Raw genomic sequence first — 22,161 nt, 5'->3', positions numbered from 1 at the left:
TTATGTATCTTTTTTAAAAAACAGCTTTTCATTTTGTTTTATTCTGTTGTTTTGCTGGCCTGTATTTTATTGGTATCTGCTCTGATCGCTGTTGTTTCCTTCCATCTGCTATCTCTGGGCTTCCTTTCTTCTTCCTTTTCTAGTTTCTTAAGGTGTAAATTTAACTTGTTTATTTGATAACTTTCTTTTTTCTTTATGTAGCGGTTTATTATTATAAACTTCCCTCGTTGTCTTATATATTTTGAAATTTCTCCTTTGACCCACTAGTTATTCAGGAGAGTGTTGTTTAATTTCCATATATTTGTCAATATGCCAACCTTCCTCCTCTTATTGACTTCTAGTTTCATGCTGTTTTGGTCACTAGAGATACTGGTATGATTTCAATCTTAAATTGCTCAGACTTGAGACTTATTTTATTCTCTATCGTGGAGAATGTTCTTTGTGTATTTGGGAGGAATGTTCTTTGTGCATTTGGTCTAAAGGATAATTCAGCTCCAATGTTTCCTTATTGTCTCTCTGAATGGCTTACTCACTGTTGATAGTAGCATATTGAAGTACTATACTATTATTGTATTGTTGTCTATTTATCCATTCAGATCTTCTAGTATTTGTTGAATATATTTAGGTACTCCAGTGTTGGGTGTATATTTACTTATGATTGTTAATCTTCTTAATTAATTGACCCTGATATCATTATATAATGGTCTTCTGGTTTTATAGTCTTTGGCTTAAAGTCTATTTTTTCCTGATATAAGTACAGTTGACCCTTAAATGATACAGGTTTAAATTGCATGAGTCTACTTATACGCACTTTTTTTTCAGTAACTACATAGTGTATTACTACATGATCACTTGATTGATTGAATCCTTGAATGTGGAACCATGGATGTGGAGGGCTGATTGTATTTATATGCAGATTTTCCACTGCATGGGGGTGAGTTTGGCCGCCCTAAGCCCTGTAGTTTTCAAGGGTCTACTCTATAGCTACTACTGCTCTCTTTTGGTTTTCATTTGCATGGAGTATCTTTTTCTGTCCCTTCCTTTGGAGTGTTTGTGAGTCCTTAAAGCTGAAGTGAGTCTCTTGTAAGTAGCATATAGTTGAGTCTTGTGTTTTTTTAATCCATCCAGCTACTCCGTGCCTTTTGATTAGAGAATTTAATCCATTACATTTAGAGTTACTGTTGATAAAGTAGTGATTGATAGGTAAGGACTTGACCTAAAATAATATGATATTATTTTCTTGTTGTTCTATGATTCTCTTGTTCCTTTTTTCCTCTCTTGGTGCCTTCATTTGTAAATAGATAATGCTCAGTAGTGGTATACTTTGATTCCCTTTATCTTTTGTGAATCTGTTGTAGGCTTTTGCTTTGTGGTTAATATGAGGCTTACACAGAACATTTTATAAATATTATAGTCTATTTTACACTTACAACAAGTTCAGTAACATAAAAACTATGCCTTTTTATATACCTCCACCCTGTTTTGTTTTTCTTATCTCAGTTACCTCTTTTTATATAGTATATTTATTAACAGATCATTTTAGCTATTTCTAACAACTCTTGTCCTTTAGGCCTTGTACTGGAATTAAATGGGTAACAGATCCTATTGCAGTATGACAGTATTCTGAATTTAACTATATACTTACCTTTTCCAGTGTATTGCATATTTTCACATGTTTTAGCCTTGGGTGAAGCGTAGTTTGAGTGATATCACAATGGTTCTCTTACCCTCTCCAGCATGTCCAAATTCACATTTTTGTTTTGTTCCAGTGGTATGCTAGCACTATTGGAAACCTGGATTTCCACAAAAGATCTCTTGTCCATGGTTGGTTGTCTAAGACAGTCTTTTCCAGAGCCTCCCAGACCCTGTCTTGGAGGGGCTGGAGCCAGTCCATAGGCCACTCAGAGTCCACAGCTGGAACTGAGATCTGTGTACCTATTACCCAACACATGGGTGGACTCCTTCTGGGTTTCTTAGTGTATGTGTTGGACCCCATAGCTCCCACAAAGGCACTTTTGTCCATGGATGGACACCAAGTTGTTCTTGTTTTGGGTGTTGTGGTGGGGGGAGACAGGAACAAAGACCATCTTATTCAGCTATGCTGCTGACATCACTCTACACTTGATATTCATACTTGTTTATTGATAGTTACCTGGTTTATGAGGACAGTGAGAGATTAGCTGGAGTGTTTTAAATAAATTTTTGGCAAAATTTTGCCAACCTAGAATTAAAAATAGCTAGTGTTGAAAGCAGCATCTCCAAATAAGGAAATTCTGCAGTTGCACACAGAATTGTTTGCCGTTGTGATTTTGTAACACTTGGAATCAAAAGCATTTTCCTGTTTAGCCAATCTCTCTAGCTGCAGCTGAAATCATTTCCCTGTTACTTATGTTACATTGATATGTTATATCTTAATTCCCCCCCCCCCAGCCATTCTCACTTAGTACATAGATAGCTTCTTCCAATGTAGAACACACTCCTCAAGGATTTTCTATATTTTAGAATTTTCCCCTCTAAAATCTATATTTTAGAATTTCTGGAATGCAGATAGTGTATTGGAATGAACACTAGCCTTGCTAATTTTAATCAGAATAAACTATGTCCTTCCCTTTCCTTCCTGTGTACAGTGGCAATCAGAATACCTCCTGGCAGTGGTTCTTGAATGAAGTGACATCATAAATGTGCAAACATTATCAAATGGAGCAGTTCATAACTGTGCTCTTGCTTTATAACCGTGGCTGAGAATGGTAGCAGGAAGTATCTCTCTTGTCTACTCCTGGTTGCTCTTTTGTGTTTCTCTCCCCTTGTGCTCTTTCCCCCAACCCCCTCCTCTTCACTTTGGTTCCTGGGCAGCTGCTCCTGTGAAGACAGTGCAGATCCCATCTGCTTTTAGCATATGGGACCAACGCTGTTGCTTCCACAGTCCTTGCATTTTCTGTTCAGAGCAGGGGTGGGTTATTGTGTGGAAAGTGAGGCAGAAAATTGCAGAATGATTTAACAACCAGTCTTTGTTACATCTTCATATAGTAATGATGACAACAATAGATCTTTCTATCCATCATCCATCCATTTCTCATTTTTTTCCTACTGATAAGTTGTTTCCTTACACATTTATATTAAAAAATACAAGTAGATACAATTTAAAATCAGGGAAAATATAGAAGGACTGAGGCCAAGAGGAAATTGAAACACAAACCTGCATATTACAGGACCCATAAATATTACTGTCAACCCATGATTTTGGCTCTGAGCATCCTGGCACCCTAGCAAAGGAGGCAATGCTGTTGACCTATAAGATTCCTGGTGTCCATGAGGGGCTGATCAATGGTAGGTGGGCAGAATGTCAGGCAAAGTTTCCCTTGGCATTTTGCTCTGAAGAAAGTTTTTCAAATGGGCTTCCAATAAGATCTGGAGCATTCTTCAGAATAGAGTATTAAGGGCTCTAAACTTAATGCTCATTCTACCCTCATTTTGCAGTTAAAGGATGCAGTTCAAGTTTCAGGAAAACCCCACATATAAAACAAACTGCTGGTTGTAGTTATGAAAGTACTGAATGATAACCAATACCCCTGGATTTAATTTTCCTGACTTCAGAAGATTAAAATGGTCAGTGTCATCCACCATTCCATATGAGGAAAGTATAGACAGACATCACCCAGGAAGCATTCATTCAACTATTAATAAATCCACTGGTGATTTGTCAGCAAAGTGGATGGTGGGCTCAGTTTGTTAGGGGATGAAGACAAATGCTGTGCATGCTCTGGGCATCCTTCCTGAGTGGAGTTGCTCTTCACTGTGGTTGGCACTCTCCTGAGTCTCCTAGGTTATCTCTAATTGCAGGGGAAGGTTGGGGGAAGTGGATGCTGTAATGAAGGTCATTTTCACTGCTGAAATCACCCTGTGGGTCAGTCAGTAGTACCCTTTCATATGGAAATTGTTTGAGAAAGACAGTGATCATTTCACCAGAGCTTATCTAAGAGCTCTAGAGTTAGAGTTTGAACCTGCCCTGATGAGTGTCTGTACAAAATAGCCAAATAAAATCACTGTCAAGAAACTCAACAGCTTCTTCTCTAAGCTTAAAATGCAACCAACAATTGATTGAAAAGACAGCATGATAAAATGTGTTTCATTTTCCTTAGGTTTTATGGTTTCACAGTGTTTAAAAATTGAAAGGAAATAGTTGATATTTTAAGTTGCAGACTTGTTCTCCACCAAGGTTTGTAGTCGACCCCCGGGGATATGGAATCACAGACTCAGCCTACAGGGCCCAGGCAGGTCATGGCAATTCACGAAGGGAGCTGGTTGCAAATAAGAATGAATGAATGGTGGCAACTGTGGCGACCTGGAGATACATTCAAAAGGTGGTGGCAACTAGTTCCTTCATGTGATTGTTGTCATATGAAAGTCAGACCCAGGGATTTCATGCTGTGCCATTTTAGTCAGAAATTCATATTTTCTGTGAGATTTTTCTGATTATTAAGACATATGGTGACCAAGTTTATAAGTGCCTACAGGCTAGATTTAGCCTCTGCTCCATGGTTTTGCGCCCAGTGGACCAGCTGGCTAAATGTGAAAGAGGAAATAAGAGGAAAAGAAAGAGACTGGACTAAGAAAACAACTGCAAGTCCATGCTTTTAGTCGATTATAGGTTCGTGTCTTTGAGAGAACTATAGTAGATGCATTTTGCTTTCTAAAAAATGAAGACAAGATTAATTCCCTATAAGTGTGCTGTGTCAGTTCAGTTCAGTTGCTCAGTCGTGTCTGACTCTTTGCGACCCCATGAACTGCAGCACGCCAGGCCTCCCTGTCTATCCCCAACTTCCGGAGTTTACTCAAACTCATGTCCATCAAATCAGTGATGCCATCCAACCGTCTCATCCTCTGTCATCCCCTTTTCTTCCCGCCTTCAATCGTTCCCAGCATCAGGTTCTTTTCAGATGAGTCAGCTCTTCGCATCAGGTGGCCATAGGATTGGAGTTTCAGCTTCAGCATCAGTACTTCCAGTGAATATTCAGGCCTGATTTCCTTTAGGATGGACTGGTTGGATCTCCTAGCTGTCCAGGGGATTCTCAAGAGTCTTCTGCAACACCATAATTCAAAAGCATCAATTCTTCAGCACACAGCTTTCTTTGTAGTCCAACTCTTGCATCCATATATGACTACTGGAAAAACCATAGCTTTGACTAGACGGACCTTTGTTAACAAAGTAATGTCTCTGCTTTTGAATATGCTGTCTAGGTTGGTCATAATTTTTCTTCCAAGGAGCAAGCGTCTTTTAATTTCATGGATACAGTCACCATCTGCAGTGATTTTAGAGCCTCCAAAAATAAAGTCTGACACTGTTTCCACTGTTTCCCTATCTACTTGCCGTGAAGTGATGGGACCAGATGCCATGATCTTAGTTTTCCGAATGTTGAGTTTTAAGCCAGCTTTTTCACTCTCCTCTTTCACTTTCATCAAGAGACTGTTTAGTTCATCTTCGCTTTCTACCATAAGGGTGGTGTCATCTGCATATCTGCGGTTATTGATATTTCTCCTGTAAATCTTGATTCCAGCTTGTGCTTCATCCAGTCCAGCATTTCTCATGATGTACACTGCATATAAGTTAAATAAGTAGGGTGCCAATATACAGCCTTGACGTACTCCTTTCCCAATCTGGAACCAGTCTGTTGTTCCATGTCCAGTTCTAACTGTTGCCTCCTAACCTGCATACAGATTTCTTAAGAGGCAGATCAAGTGGTCTGGTATTCCCTTCTCTTGAAGAATTTTCCACAGATTGTTGTGATCCACACAGTCAAAGGATTTGGCATAGTCAATAAAGCAGAAGTAGATGTTTTTCTGGAACTCTCTTGCTTTTTCTATGATCCAACGGATGTTGGCAATTTGATCTCTGGTTCCTCTGTCTTTTCTAAATCCAGCTTGAATATCTGGAGGTTCACGGTTCATGTACTGTTGAAGCCTGGCTTGGAGAATTTTGAGCATTACTTTGTTAGCGTGTGAGGTGAGTGCAATTGTGTGGTAGTTTGAGCATTCTTTGGCATTACCTTTCTTTGAGATTGGAATGAAAACTGACCTTTTTCAGTCCTGTGGCCACTACTGAGTTTTCCAAATTTGCTGCCATATTGAGTGTAGCACTTTCACAGCATCATCTTTTAGGATTTGAAATAGCTCAGCTGGAATTCCATCACCTCCACTAGCTTTGTTTGTAGTGATGCTTCCTGAGGCCCACTTGACTTCACATTCCAGGATGTCTGGCTCTAGGTGAGTCATCAAGCCATTGTGATTATCTGGGTCGTGAAGATCTTTTTTGTACAGTTCTTCTGTGTATTCTTGCCACCTCTTCTTAATATCTTTTGCTTCTGTTAGGTCCATACCATTTCTGTCCTTTACTGTGTCCATCTTTGCATGAAAGTATGGTGTATAATGTTATTGTTAAAGCCATATTTGAGTCAGAAGAGAGCCAGATCATAAAAATTGTATTGCAAAACCACAGATGCTACTTGTCATCTGAAACTGGTTTTTTTTTTCCTTTAATGTAACTTGAAATCTCAAGTCTGCCAGATGCAAAGTCTTGTCTTTGCTTTGCAACAGGTACAGAATTTCTCAGCTGAATTTGTGGATATTTTTGTCTCATTCGTGTAGAGATAGGTAATATATAAAGAGAAAGCTTAGAGAGATGTTTGTATCTGTTATGCTAAGTTTTCACTTGGCAAATTGAGGTGCCCCGAACATTATGTAATGAAGGTGCAGGCTGCTATTTCAATTTTTTAAGTTTTATGCTGTGTTACATTAATGCTTAATGCAAAGTTAACTGTTTTGGGGGAGTGTAGGGAGTATGGCATAAGCAGCTGAAAATGTGCATTTAAGTTGTTAAACATCATTGTAAAGTCTGTGTAAATCTAACCAAATTGGAAATGTGCCTCCTTGCCACCTGTTCGGTGCTCACCTGTGCTGGTTTGCTTGCTGGGAATCACACAGAGACCTTAGGAAGCCTTGAAAACCAATGGAATCATGGCCTGTGCTGCCACATAAATAAATTAGTCCCTCTGTGAATATATGCTAAATGCTCTAGAAGGTGTATTCTGGCCTCACTTAATGAACTCAGATACCCTTTGTGTTTCTGCAAGTCTGATGACCTTCAAATGACTAGGCAGCTTTGTGGAATTCAGTCTTGATCCTAAATAATGCACATAGGGGAGGGCCTTCACTGTAATAGGCAATGGCACCCCACTCCAGTACTCTTGCCTGGAAAATCCCTTGGATGGAGGAGCCTGGTAGACTGCAGTCCATGGGGTCGCTAAGAGTCAGGCACGAGTGAGCAACTTCACTTTCACTTTTCACTTTCCTGCATTGGAGAAGGAAATGGCAACCCACTCCAGTGTTCTTGCCTGGAGAATCTCAGGAACGGGGAGCCTATGGGCTGCCATCTATGGGGTCGCACAGAGTCGGACATGACTGAAGCGACTTAGCAGTAGCAGCAGTAGCAGTCATAGGTTAAAATATAATGGTAGAAATGAGCCCAACTATAAATCAGCTGATTCGCCTCTGGGGTCAAGCAAAGTATGGTGTAGATTAACAACAACAACAACAAAACCCTTGAAATGAGCACAGCATAAAAATATATAAAATTGTTTGTAAAACCAAACCAAACCCAAAACAAAAAAAGTCTCCATAATCCTGAGTCAACTGGCAATGACTCAGAAAAAAAAACAAACAAATAAAAAACATTATCATAACATGGGGAAATTTCTGTTTTCGTGAAGGCTATCTATACAGAGTAGCTCAGGACAAAAAAGGGAAGTTACTGTAAGGAAATGTTTCATGGCATTTAAGTCAGAGGAACGCAATGTACTGGAACTACGTGAGGAAACAGGTATTTTCTGCATGGTTCCCCCATCTGCATCTTTCTGTATCATCATCTCTCTCAGCTTCCTGTCCGTCTTGCACTTGACCCTGCCTGGCTCCCTCCTCTAAGATTGCATCATCTTGTAGCTAAGGTGACTCAGTAATTTATCATTCCAACCAGGACTCTTTGAGTATGAGAGGAAGTATAACCAGTAATCCCTCCAGGAGGGCAGACATAAACTGAAATGTCCCAGGTAAGCCAGGATGTAGGATCACCCCCCCCCCGCCCCCAGCCATTTGGAGCCCCGGAACCCATCATGTTTATTAGTATCTGGGTCTGTTGGTCCAGACTGAAAGATCTTTTAATCAGCATCTCATTCCTAACTAATCTACTGGATAAGGTATGGGATCCAATAGTGCAAACAGAATATCAGGAGCTCTGAGCAGGGCCAATTACTCTTTAAGAGTATGGCCAGTTCTCTTTAAGAACAGGAGAAGCTGGTAACTGGCACAGTGTCAGAGATTCATCATGTTCTAGGTCCAGAAATGTTAGATCAATTGCTTTGTAGTAGCCTTTCACAGCACCCTGCTCTGGGAGCAAAAGCTGGGTTTAAGCTAGCCCCAGCTCAAAGATTTCTGAAGCCAAGAGACTTAATGTCTAGCTTTCATGGCTCTCCATCCTCCAGTTTGTTCCCTGAAGTACATGTATTTTCTCACTCCTATTTTGTCAGTTTCAACTTAGTCTCTAATGCTTCTGCCTCTCTTTCAGCAGTGATCAACTGTGTTTAATCTACTCTATTTTCCTCTGATAAAAGAAGCCCAGCTTTCTTTGTGTTTAGATAGGGCTGACTCAAGTCTGGTCAGTTGGCATTGATTCCTGACCATAGCAATTGATCCAGAGATAGGTCTTTAATTTAGCTTGGTTCAGTGAGACTCAGCCTGGGGCTTTTGTTGGAACATTTTGGAAGGACGGGGCTTGCTGAGCTGGGGGCAGTGTTGTTCTGGCAATGATGACCATCATCTTGTCCTGTGGGAGGGGAAGCCCGCCTGAACAGGAAACTAAAACAGAGAAACACTGAGTGAGCATGAGAGCCAGAGCGAGAGTGGGAGGGTCTTAAAATCATTCAAACTCCTGGATACAATCATTCTTCAAAACTGAATTTTAATCCTGAATATTTCAGTTTCATGAGCCATAAAATTCCTATTTCCGTTCAACTTGGTTGAGTTTCCACCTCTTGCCAACAAGAGTTTTCACTGACATCCTTTCCTTAGAATCTTGTTTGTGCTTTGGTTCACTCACCTATCCCTCTGTCCAAGGCTGACCCCTCATTCTGCTTATTGGAAACCACACAGTTCTTTAATCTTGGTTTTTCCTTGCTGAGTGTCCGGACAAGTGTGCTAAGATCCCACAGGAATCAGGGAACTGGTTCAACATTCAAACGAATTAGCAGACTGCCTTTTCGTAAATGGTGAAGCTCACTATTTTACTAGTGTTTAGGTCACTGCTGGTCATCTCAGAAAATATTTAATTGGTTTTTAAGATGTGTATGTAGATTGCCTGTGAAACTTGATGGGATTTATGATCCAGTTGTTTTTGCGTAAGATTCTAAATGTTTAGAGATAACGACAAATATACCAAGTACTCCCAAATAGCCCTTCCCAGTGCTTTATACTGATGTTTTATTTGTACAAAATAATTTTAGTTGAGTGTTATATGGATTGTGAATTATACGTTTAGTTGCTAATTGTAAAGCTTTGAGGGGAAAACAAAACCAAATAATACATTTGATTTCTTAGAACTTATAAGTATCTTTAAGAGAAGTTGATTGGCAATTGCTTGCAAGAAATGCTAATGTATTTTTTTAAGAGGCAACTTAAACAATTATTTATTTATTTTTGACCACACTCCATGGCACGTGGGACCTTAGTTCCCCAAATGGGGATCGAACTCACACCCCTTGCATTGGAAGGAGGAGTCTTAACCGCTACAACACCTGATAAGTCCTAACAAATTTATTTTAAAGAGGAGACAAAAGCACTGACTTGAAGTTTGGGAAAGTTCTCCATTTTTCTAATTTTCCCATGGGTGCAATAGAAACCTACTGTGTCTTATCATAATGCTATCTATGGTGGGCACTCCAAGAATCTACTTTATGTCTAATCACTTCCCAAAGGCTCTATCCTCTAACTACCCTCACTGGAGACTAGGTTTCAATGTATGATTTTAGGGGGACAAACATTGTCTTTGGCAGTGCTCATTTTGGAGATTCCAAAATAAGAGGCAGTAATAACCCATCGTGTCTTCTTCAGTTCTCCAAACTAGAGGGAGAGACTTTTGGTAGGAGAAGTAAAGGAATCTTTAAATCAGCAGGTAGCTTTGCCTTTGGAAAATATTTTGGCAAGAAGTACAATATTTTTCCTTTTTGGATGAAGGAGACTTTTGATCTGCAGGCATCGTCTGTTTGAATGACATTAATTCTATAGATCCAGGATGACTCCCAGAGGAGAGTAAAGAAAGGCCAGCTGTTGAGAACTCCCTTTGAAGAACACACTTATCCTCACTGTTTTTGAAGAGGATGGCCTGGTGGAACTGGCATTGCAACCATTCTGGCTGTAAACCATCATGTTTTATCATTTCTCAGCACAATGCATGGGTGTTATTTTCTCTATCACATAAATACTAACCAAGGACATGACAGACAGTTTCATGCCTCAGTCATGATTCTAATTATTCTACTTTCGCAGGCTCGACTTAGGTTCTTTCTTGACAAACCATTACTTTCAGCTTTAGCATGTAGTGTACTCATGAATCAGTAAAGACGACTCAGACACAGCAATTTCCTTTTTGTTCTGTTATTGCTTAAAAAAAAAAAAAACAGATTGAAGGGATCCATTTTTGTTTTCTTGCCTCCCTTAAAAAGCTGCTGTTTACAAGTGATGCTGCCTATGGTACTTGCCACACAGAGTTTGTTTACCAAGATGCTAGCATCTTTCTGTGCCAGGAGCGGGTAATACCTGTCTGACTGCATCAGCTGTTCTGGACACGTGTCCCAAAATTATACCAGAAAATCCCAAACTGACAATATGATAACCATGGTATACATTTTTTTTTTTTTAAAGAAAAGTCCAACTTCAGACTTTCTTGCAGAGCTGCCTGTGGCCTATCTTGAATAATTTGCAAATAGCCCATCTTAATTCTCTATGGTCCATCAGCTCAAATATGCAAAATTAAAGTCTTCTTACCAGGAAGGAAGTAAAAGATACCTATTTTCAAAAAGGGGAACAAAACTTACCATCTGCTTCCACTGAGTTCTGCTTCTCCTGGTTTCATAGTCCTTAGAATCAAGGATTTATTTTCTCCTATTTATCCCCTCATCAGAGGTGTGTGAAATTAATTATTTGGATCTGGTTGTTCTAGCTTCAGTTGAGTTCAGTTCAGTTGCTTAGTCATGTCCAGCTCTTTGCGACCCCATGAATTGCAGCACGCCAGGCCTCCCTGTCCATCACCAACTCCCGGAGTTCACCCAGACTCACAACATTGAGTCAGTGATGCCATCCAGCCATCTCATCCTCTGTCGTCCCCTTCTCCTCCTGCCCCCAATCCCTCCCAGCATCAGAGTCTTTTCCAATGAGTCAACTCTTCGCATGAGGTGGCCAAAGTACTGGAGTTTCAGCTTTCGCATCATTCCCTCCAAAGAAATCCCAGGGCTGATCTCCTTCAGAATGGACTGGTTGGATCTCCTTGCAGTCCAAGGGACTCTCAAGAGTCTCCTCCAACACCACAGTTCAAAAGCATCAGTTCTTCAGTGCTCAGCTTTCTTCACAGTCCAACTGCCATATCCATACATGACCACTGGAAAAACCATAGCCTTGACTAGATGGACCTTTGTTGGCCAAGTAATATCTCTGCTTTTGAATATGCTGTCCAAGTTGGTCATAACTTTTCTTCCAAGGAGTAAGCATCTTTTAATTTCATGGCTGCAGTCACCATCTGCAGTGATTAGAGTGAAAATTTAATCTAAAAGTTCTAGGTAGCTATCACTGGCAGAACTAAAGTATCTTTGGTCTATGATGCATTTTAAGTCAAAATCTATTCACCATCTGAACTCCTAAATTACTGTTTTTCTTCTTTTTATAATGAAGAGGAACATATTAATAATATTTTCATAAGAAAATATCCGTACCTTCTTTGGTCTTGCTCCCAAAGTTAAATAAATGCAAACTAAATTCAGGAAATTTCCTGTATAGATATACTCTGTGTGTGTGCGTTTTCAGAGACAGGCATAGCAGTCTCAAGTGTAGGTGGGAAGTGATTCGATCAAAAGAGTGGAGCCCTTATGATTGAGGTTAGTGTCCTTTAGAAGAGATCCCAGAGAGATCCTTTGCCTCCACTGCTGGGTGAGGACACAGATAGAGGTCAGTAGTCAGCAGCTCAGAAGAGAACCCTCACCAGAACCTAACCATGCTGGCATCCAGATCCCAGACTTCAGCCTCCACAACTGTGAGAAACAAATTTCCCTTGTTTAGAAGTCCCTCTGTCTGTGGTTCTCTATTATAGCAGCCCAGACGGACTAAGACTGTGTGTCTAGTGGCTGAGTCTTTCTTCTAGAGGCTGAGGGAAGGGGAGAAATCAGCAATTAAATTTCTTTTCCTTTTTGTAAAATATGATGGTTCTTTTTTTCTATCTTTATTCATCATCTGGAAACACAGTGTCAACAAAAAATTTAGTCACAACCTTAAAGTGGAGACATATTTTACTTGGTGAGAATGTTAAGGATCCCAAGCCCCAGAGTTATCTTCTCAGTAACTTGGAGAAAACTATTCCAAGGACGCAGGACGGGGAGCCAGGCTATATAGTAGTTTGTGAAAAAAAGGGGGACAGACAGTCTGAACATCAAAGATTATTGTGAGGTAAGGAAAATCAGTTTAGATCAGTCGCTCAGTCGTGTCCGACTCCTTGCGACCCCATGAATCGCAGCATGCCAGGCCTCCCTGTCCATCACCATCTCTCAGAAATCACTCAAACTCACATCCATTGAGTCAGTGATGCCATCCAACCATCTCTGTCATTCCCTTCTCCTCCTGCCCCCAATCCCTCCCAGCATCAGAGTCTTTTCCAATGAGTCAACTCTTCGCATGAGGTGGCCAAAGTACTGGAGTTTCAGCTTTAGCATCATTCCTTCCAAAGAAATTCCAGGGCTGATCTCCTTCAGAATGGAGTGGTTGGATCTCCTTGCAGTCCAAGGGACTCTCAAGAGTCTTCTCCAACACCACAGTTCAAAAGCATCAATTCTTCGGCGCTCAGCTTTCTTCACAGTCCAACTCTCACATCCATACATGACTATTGGAAAAACCATAGCCTAGACTAGACAGACCTTTGGTGGCCAAGTAATATCTCTGCTTTTTAATATGCTGTCTAAGTTGGTCATAACTTTTCTTCCAAGGAGTAAGCGTCTTTTAAGTTCATGGCTGCGGTCACCATCTGCAGTGATTTTGGAGCCCCAGAATAAAGTCTGACACTGTTTCCACTGTTTTCCCATCTATTTCCCATGAAGTGATGGGACCAGATGCCATGATCTTTGTTTTCTGAATGTTGAGCTTTAAGCCAACTTTTTCACTCTCCTCTTTCACTTTCATCAAGAGGCTTTTAGTTCCTCTTCACTTTCTGCCATAAGGGTGGTGTTATCTGCATATCTGAGGTTATTGAGATTTCTCCCAGCAATCTTGATTCCAGCTTGTGCTTCTTCCAGCCCAGCATTTCTCATGATGTACTCTGCATAGAAGTTAAATAAGCAGGGTGACAATATACAGCCTTGATGTACTCCTTTTCCTATTTGGAATCAGTCTGTTGTTCCATATCCAGTTCTAACTGTTGCATAAGGTACCAAGTAACATTCTGCTGTGTATGGAAAGATGTAAGCCTGACATTTATTTACACACATTTGTTTAACCATTAAATAGCCATAAAAGTAAGGGTAACTTGTGAAAAGAACATTCTCCTGGCAACCGTTGTGACAGAACTCACAATAGTGAATGATGCTGATTCCTGGACTTGCCGAAGATTGGCTTCTAATTTCCTAAAATCCCATAAATGCATCTCAAACTTGTCAAACTAGAGACCCTGATTTTTGGTTTGTCACATATGGTCCCTGTGCCAGGATTACAGGGTTGTGATTATAGTATGTAATGTAGTGAGACTGGATTTTTTAAAAATAGCAAACACAGACTTGATACATCTGAATTAGTATTCATTTTAGAAGGCTGTATGTGCATTGCCTGAATGCTGGTCGTAACACAAAACTTCATTGGAGCTTCTCTTTCACTTTGTCCTTTGGAGACTATTGGTGAGGTATACAAGCAGCCTCTCCTTGTTACTTTATAATCAGAATCTTGCTTTCAAACCCCAAATGGTACTTTGCAACTTGCCATACATCCTCTTCACCAAGAAATTTCAGATGTTCAAGCTGGATTTAGAAAAGGCAGAGGAACCAGAGATCAAATTGCCAACATCCGTTGGATCATAGAAAAAGCAAGAGAATTCCAGAAAAACATCTGCTTCTGCTTCATTGATATGCTAAAGGCTTTGACTGTGTGGATCACAACAAACTGTGGAAAATTCTTAAAGAGATGGGAATACCAGACCACCTTACCTGCCTCCTGATAAATCTGTATGCAGGTAAAGAAGCAATGCTTAGACCAGACATGGAACAGCAAACTGGATCAAAATCGGGAAACGTGTACATCAGGCTGTATATTGTCACCCTGCTTATTTAACTTCTATGCAGAGTACATTATCTGAAATGCCGGACTGGATGAAGCATAAGCTGGAATCAAGATTGCCAGGAGTAATATCAATAACCTCAGATATGCAGATGACACCACTCTATGGCAGAAAGTGAAGAGGAAATAAAAAGCCTCTTGATGAAAGTGAAAGTGGAGAGTGAAAAAGTTGGCTTAAAGCTCAACATTCAGAAAACAAAGATCATGGCATCTGGTCCCATCACTTCATGGGAAATAGATAGGGAAACAGAGGAAACAGTGACAGACTTTATTTTGGGGGGCTACCAAATCACTGCAGATGGTGACTGCAGCCATGAAATTAAAGATGGTTGCTCCTTGGAAGGAAAGTTATGACCAACCTAGACAGCATATTAAAAAGCAGAGACATTACTTTGCCAGCAAAGGTTCATCTAGTCAAAGCTATAGTTTTTCCAGTAGTCAGGATGAGATGGTTGATGGCATCACTGACTTGATGGACATGAGTTTGAGCAAGCTCCAGGAGTTGATGATGAACAGGGAAGTCTGGTGTGCTGCAGTCCATGGGGTCACAAAAAGTCGGACACAACTGAGCAACTGAACTGAACTGTATGGATGTGAGAGTTGGACCATAAAGAAAGCTGAGCACTGAAGAATTGATGCTTTTGAACTGTGGTGTTGGAGAAGACTCCTGAGAGTCCCTTGGACTGCAAGGAGATCCAACCAGTCCACCCTAAAGGAAATCAGTGCTGAATATTCATTGGAAGGACTGTTGCTGAAGCTGAAGCTCCAATACTTTGGCCACCTGATGTGAAGAGCTGACTCATTTGAAGACCCTGATGCTGGGAAAGATTGAAGGCGGGAGGAGAAGGGGATGACAGAGGATGAGATAATTGGATGACATCACCAACTGGGTGGACATGAGTTTGAACAAGCTACGGGAACATGACTGAGCAACTGAACTGACTGACTTCTGACTGTATATTGTTGTTGTTCAGTTGCTCAGTCATGTCCAACTCTTTGCGTCTCCATGGACCGTAGCATGCAAGGCTTCCCTGGCTTCCACCATCTGCTAGAGCTTGCTTAAACTTATGTCCATCGAGTCAGTGATGCCAGACAACCATCTTGTCCTATGTCATCCCCTTCTCCTCCTGCCTTCAATCTTTCCTAGTACCAGGATATTTTCTAAGGAGGCAACTCTTTGCACCAAGTGGTCAAAGTGTTGTAGCTTCAGCTTCAGCATCAATCCTTCCAATGAATATTCAGAGTTGATTTCCTTTAGGATGGACTGGTTGGATCTCCTTGCAGTCAAAGGGACTCTCAGGAGTCTTCTCCAACACCGCAGTTCAAAAGCATCAGTTCTTCGGTGCTCATCCTTCTTTAGAACTGACTGTGTGAGAGTTCAAATTTCCACCCAAGGATGGGGGCTTGCAACTGTAGAGAATATTTAAAAGACTGTTTATTGGACAAATGAATTTACCATAGGCTTTGAAAGAATTTACCTACAATGCAGGAGATCCAGGTTCTATTCTTGGTTGGGAAGATCCTCTGGAGAAGGGAATGGCAAACGACTCTATTATTCTTGCCTGGAGAATCCCATGGAAAAAAGAGCCTGGAGGGTACAGTTCACCGGGTTGCAAAGAGTCGGAGATGATGGAGTGACTAACACTACTACGCTACTTGAAAGCCCAAACAACTGAGATGGCCAGGACTCAAAGAACTCACAGACGGGTGACGCAAACACTGCTGGCAGTCTCCGAGAGTTCAGAGGGACTTGGAGAAGGCCCAGGAGACGAGAGGTGGGTGAATAGTGTCCAGTGTCATCTTTGTTTTTCAGGGTTTACCAGAATGTTATTGTATTTTGTGTGTGTATGCTAAGTGCTTTAGTCCTGTGTGACTCTTTGGGACCCTATGGAACGTAGCCCACCAGGTTCCTCTGTGGGACGATTCTGTCAGTGGGAGATGGGAGCGGGTTGCCATGCCTTCCCCCAGGGGATCTTCCTGATCCAGGGACCGCACCTGCATCTCTTAGTCTCCTGCATTGGCAGGCAGGTTCTTTTACCACAAGTGCCACCAGAGAAGCCCTGTTATTATATTTTATTTTACTTCATTCTTACTTTTTTCGCTGAGAACATCTAAGTCCTCTGTTAGCAAATTTCAGTTGTATAATACATGTTAACAACTGTACTTACCATGCAATATTCCAGATCCTCAGGCCTCATCCATTCTATAGTTAAAAGTTTGTACCTCTTTACCAGTGTTTCCCTATTTTCCCACTCCTTAGCTCCTGGTGGCTTTGATGCTGGGAGGGATTGGGTATAGGAGGAGAAGGGGTCAACAGAGGATGTGATGGCTGGATGGCATCACTGACTCGATGGATGTGAGTCTGAGTGAACTCCGGTAGTTGGTGATGGACAGGGAGACCTGGCGTGCTGCGATTCATGGGGTCGCAGAGAGTCGGACACAACTGAGCAACTGAACTGAACTAGCTCCTGGTAACTATCTTTCTACTCTCTGTTTCTGTAAGTTTCGCTTTTTAAAAAAAGGTTCCTGGGCCTTCCCTGGTGGTCCTATGATTATAAATTATCCTTCCAATGCAGGGGGTTCCTGTTCAGTTCCTGGTTAGGGTGTCAAGATTCCATATGCTCCGTGGCCAAAAGCCCAAAACATAAAAGAGAAGAAATATTACAACAAATTCAATAAAGATGTTTAAAATGGCCCACACTAAAAAAAATGCTTCCACATATAAATAATATATTTGTTTCCCTCTATCTGGTGGTTTAGTCACTAAGTCGCATCCGACTCTTGTGACCCATAGACTGTAGCCTGCCAGGCTCCTCTGTCCATATGATTTTCCAGGCAAGAATACTGGAGTGGGTTGCCGCTTCCTTCTCCAGGGGATCTTCTTGACCCAGGGATTGAACTCAGGTCTTCTGCACTACAGGCAGTTTCTTTACAACTGAGCTACCAGGGAAGTCCCTTCCTCTATCTAGTTTATTTCACTTAGAATAATGCCCTCGAAGTCCATCCATGTTGCTGTTAAGTGGCAAGATTTCCTTCTTGTGGCTGAGTGATATTCCATTGAATGAATATATATATTATATAATGTATATCACATCTTCTTAAAATCTGTTCCTCTGTTGACAGATGAAATAGTTTCACCAAATTCATTCATCATCTCCCCAAATTTATTGAACTCACATTTTGACCTATTATTGGATGGCTGCTGTTATTCTAAAGACTAGAGATAATAAGGCTTGACCCACCTCCCTAAACCATGCCCTAAAAGAATTTGATATAGATAGAGAGATAGACAGTTCAAAAATTGATAAATTCAGTAAAATATGAAGTAAAATGGTAAGCTGAGAGCCTGAGATGAGAACACACGTTCTTCTCCCTGGCTGCACATAAAAACTAAGTGGAAGTTTTTGAAAAAAATAGAGATGCCTTGTCCCCACACCAGAGCATTGAATTTCCAAGTATAAGATGAGGGTTCAGCATGTATACTTTAAAAAAAAAAAACAACAAAAAACAAAAAACCCTTCCTAGGTGATTCTGATCTGTAGCCAAGTGCTGAGGCCCAGTGTGTTTATAGCAGTTCATTCTGCCTGTGAGTGTTATGGAACACAGCAGTGAAGAAATGCTTGTTGAACTGAGTCTTGGATGATGAATAGTAGTTTGAGGTCAGAAGGAACTCTAAGCAGAAGAGATGGGGGTTTCAAAATCAGGAAGCCAGGCCAGGCCCAGGTTGACCTGGGAGTGTGTTACGTGCTCCAGCATGGCAGGAGTGTAAAGGTATAGTGCAGGTCTTGTATGTGCAGAAAGGGGGTGTGGAGGGCACGTACACGGGGCAGACAGAACGTAAGGGACTGGAGCTCACGGTGAATCTGGACTGGGTGAGGGTTAGGGACCTGATGAGGGCTGGAAGGAGAGGCCTGCTCACAGCAGCAGAAGAGAGAGCCAAGACCGCAGGCGATGAGCGCCGCTGGACGGGACTTTGAGAGATGTTTCTAAGGCAGACGTCACAGAATTCGACAACTGTGCATACTGTGTTGTCTGTTAGTAATATCAGTTCTGGTAGTTTTTGAACTTTCACTTCTATTTTTTTTCTCAAATAGTAAAATCATTCCCTTATATATTTACATATTCCCAGTTATTCTACCCTTTCTCTGTACGCTTATCTGAATACTAAATGTGAAAAAACAAAACAAAACTGTCACTATAATAGAATGAGGCTGAAAGTGAAAGTGTTAGTCGCTAAGTCATGTCTGACTCTTTGCGATCCCCATGGACTATAGCCCACCAGGCTCCTCTGTGTGTGGGATTTCCCAGGCAAGAATACTGAGGTGGGTAACCATTCCCTTCTCCAGGGGATCTTCCCGACCCAGGGATTAAACCCAGGTCTCCTGCACTGCAGGCAGATTGTTAACTATCTGAGCCACCAAGGAAGCCCAAGACTGAGATTTTATATATATACACTTATATGCATCTATAGTTTGTATTCACATATACATTATTTTTCTTACCATCAACAGTTGCCTTCCCCAGTTGCACGTACTGAAGATAAGCCTGTGAGCCCTGTTAGCATGGTACCAGGAGAATTTGATGAGCTCAAACTCTGCCCGTGGTCCATTCCACTCTCACTTGACATTTGTGAATGCAGATATGTCTGACAAGTGTAAATAAGGGTGTCACAGCTCAGAGTAGTACCCATTCCCACCTTGCCTTTCCTTATCACTCATGTGTTCTGGGGTGAACGTGCTGTTTTAATCTTCTAATATTTTCTCAGTTGGAATTTTTTGAAGGGTAATGCTGTGGTTTCCAAGGTGTAGAAATAGATCTTCTCTCTTCTCCTTACAGAGTTCAGTGCATTTTCAAATGCCTTGCGAAGATACCAGTGTGAGAAAAAGGAACACTCGATGTTCAGCTTCAGCCGGACAGAAGAGGTGTCTGCTGCACAGTACTTCGAGGTCAGGGAAGTGGCCCCTGGCAGAACTGTGTCATTTCAAAGTGACACACACCTGGGTGGGGTGGTGGGTAGAGAATAGAGTGCAGTGGTTTTTAACATGTGGTCCTCTGACCAGCAGGAACATTCCCTCATCTGGGGAACATATTTCATCTGATTGTTGTGGTGATGTAATTTGATTAGAGGATATAAGTGAGGCACTCCGCATGGTGCCCGGCACATAGCGAACTCTCCCAAATGGTGACCATTACAGTCAAAATATTTATTCCTGACTCATGCTTGTGGACTTACATGCACACACCACCCAGCCGGCGTGCTTCCTCAGATCACTACTGTCAGGGCCTTCTGCCGCATCCCCACCCTCTCCTGGGATTTCTATCCAAGACTTCGCTTTCTCTCTAGGCTGATAGGACTCTTCAGGGCCGTCCCTTTTGGCCTTGGCCCCTTTCACTCTCACTTACCTCTTTAATTCTTTTTTCACTGGACTAGGTCTTAGTTGCAGCACACAGGATCTCCATTGCCTCCTGTTGCAGCGCGCAGACTCTCTAGTTGCACGTGTGGGCTCAGTAATTGCAGCATCTGGGCTTAGTTGCTCTGTGGCATATGGGATCTAAATTCTCCTACCAGGGATTGAACTATATCCCCTGCATTGCAAGGCAAATTCTTAACCACTGAACCACCAGGGAAGTCCCCTGTATTTTTCATGACCAATCTGATCACATGGACCACAGCCTTGTCTAACTCAATGAAACTATCAGCCATGCCATGTAGGGCCACCCAAGATGGACAGGTCATGGTGGAGACTTCTGACAATACATGCCCCACTGGAGAAGGGAATGGCAAACCACTTTAGTATTCTTGCCTTGATAACCCCATGAACAGTATGAAAAGGCAAAAAGATAGGATACTGAAAGATAAACTCCCCAGGTTGGTAGGTGCCCAATATGCTACTGGAGATCAATACAGAAATAACTCCAGAAAGAATGAAGAAACAGAGCCAAAGCAAAAACAACACCCAGTTGTGGATGTGACTGGTGATGGAAGTAAACTCTGATGCTGCAAAGAGCAACATTGCATAGGAACCTGGAATGTTAGGTCCATGAATCAAGGCAAACTGAAAGTGGTCAAACAGGAGATGGCAAGAGTGAACATTGACATTTTAGAATTCAGCAAACTAAAAATGAACTGGAATGGGTGAATTTAACTCAGGTGACCATTTTGTCTACTACTGTGGGCAAGAATCCCGTAGAAGAAATGGAGTAGCCATCATAGTCAACAGAAGAGTCCAAAATGCAGTACTTGGATGCAGTCTAAAAAATGACAGCATGATCTCTGTTCATTTCCAAGGCAACCTATTCAATATCAAAGTAATCCAAGTCTTATGTCCTGACCAGTACTGCTGAAGAAGCTGAAGTTGAACGGTTCTATGAAGACCTATAAGGCCTTCTAGAACTAACACCCAAAAAAGATGACCTTTTCATTATAGGGGACTGGAATGCAAAAGTAGGAAGTCAAGAAACACCTGGAGTAACAGGCAAATTTTGCCTTGGAATGTGGAATGAAGCAAGGCAAAGGCTAATAATAGAGTTTTGCCAAAAGAATGTACTTGTCATAGCAAACACCCTCTTCCAAAAACACAAAAGACATTAAACATGGACATCACCAGATAGTCAATGCTGAAATCAGATTGATTATATTCTTTGCAGCCAAAGATGGAGAAGCTTTATATAGTCAGCAAAAACAAGACCAGGAGCTGACTGTGACTCAGATCATGAACACCTTATTGCCAAATTGAGACTTAAATGGAAGAAAGTAGGGAAAACCACTAGACCATTCAGGTATGACCTAAATCAAATCCCTTATGATTATACAGTGGAAGTGAGAAATAGATTTAAGGGACTGGATCTGATAGATAGAGTGCCTGAAGAACTGTGAATGAAGGTTCGTGACATTGTACAGGAGACAGGGATCAAGAACATCCCCATGGAAAAGAAATGCAAAAAAACAAAATGGCTGTCTGAGGAGGTCTAACAAATAGCTGGGAAAAGAAGAGAAGCAAAAGGCAAGGGAGAAAAGGAAAGATGTGCCCATTTGAATGCAGAGTTCCAAAGAATAGCAAGGAGAGATAAGAAAACCTTCTTCAGTGATCAGTGCAGAGAAATAGAGGAAAATAGAATGGGAAAGACTAGAGATCTCTTCAGGAAAATTAGAGATACCAAGGGAACATTTCATGCAAAAATGGGCTCAATAAAGGACAGAAATGGTATGGATCTGACAGAAGCAGAAGATACTAAGAAGTGGCAAGAATACACAGAAGAACTATACAGAAAAGATCTTTACAACCCAGATAGTCACGATGGTGTGGTCACTCAGAGCCCGACATCCTGAAATGCGAAGTCAAGTGGGCCTTAGGAAGCATCACTACAAACAAAGCTAGTGGAGGTGGTGGAATTCCAGTTGAGCGATTTCAAATTCTAAAAGATGATGCTGTGAAAGTGCTGCACTCAATATGCCAGCAAATTTGGAAAACTCAGCAGTGGCCACAGGACTCAAAAATGTCAGTTTGCATTCCAATCCCAAAGAAAGGCAATGCC

General features: G+C 41.4%; 1 protein-coding gene across 1 annotated transcript in view; it reads left to right on the top strand.

Moving 5' to 3' along the window:
- Window positions 1–22,161, top strand: part of LOC121818643 (histone-arginine methyltransferase CARM1-like) — a 290,088-nt gene that overhangs the window by 111,846 nt on the left and 156,081 nt on the right. The window contains exon 4 of the mRNA XM_042243405.2: window positions 19,462–19,571. Coding sequence (XP_042099339.2) covers window positions 19,462–19,571 — 110 coding nt within the window. The remainder of the gene's footprint in view (window positions 1–19,461; window positions 19,572–22,161) is intronic.

This window comes from Ovis aries, chromosome 2, assembly GCF_016772045.2.
Source record: "Ovis aries strain OAR_USU_Benz2616 breed Rambouillet chromosome 2, ARS-UI_Ramb_v3.0, whole genome shotgun sequence".
In the NCBI taxonomy this organism is placed as follows: Eukaryota; Metazoa; Chordata; class Mammalia; order Artiodactyla; family Bovidae; genus Ovis; species Ovis aries.
Note: the sequence above shows the minus strand (reverse complement) of the source record. Positions and strands in the feature narration are given on the sequence as shown.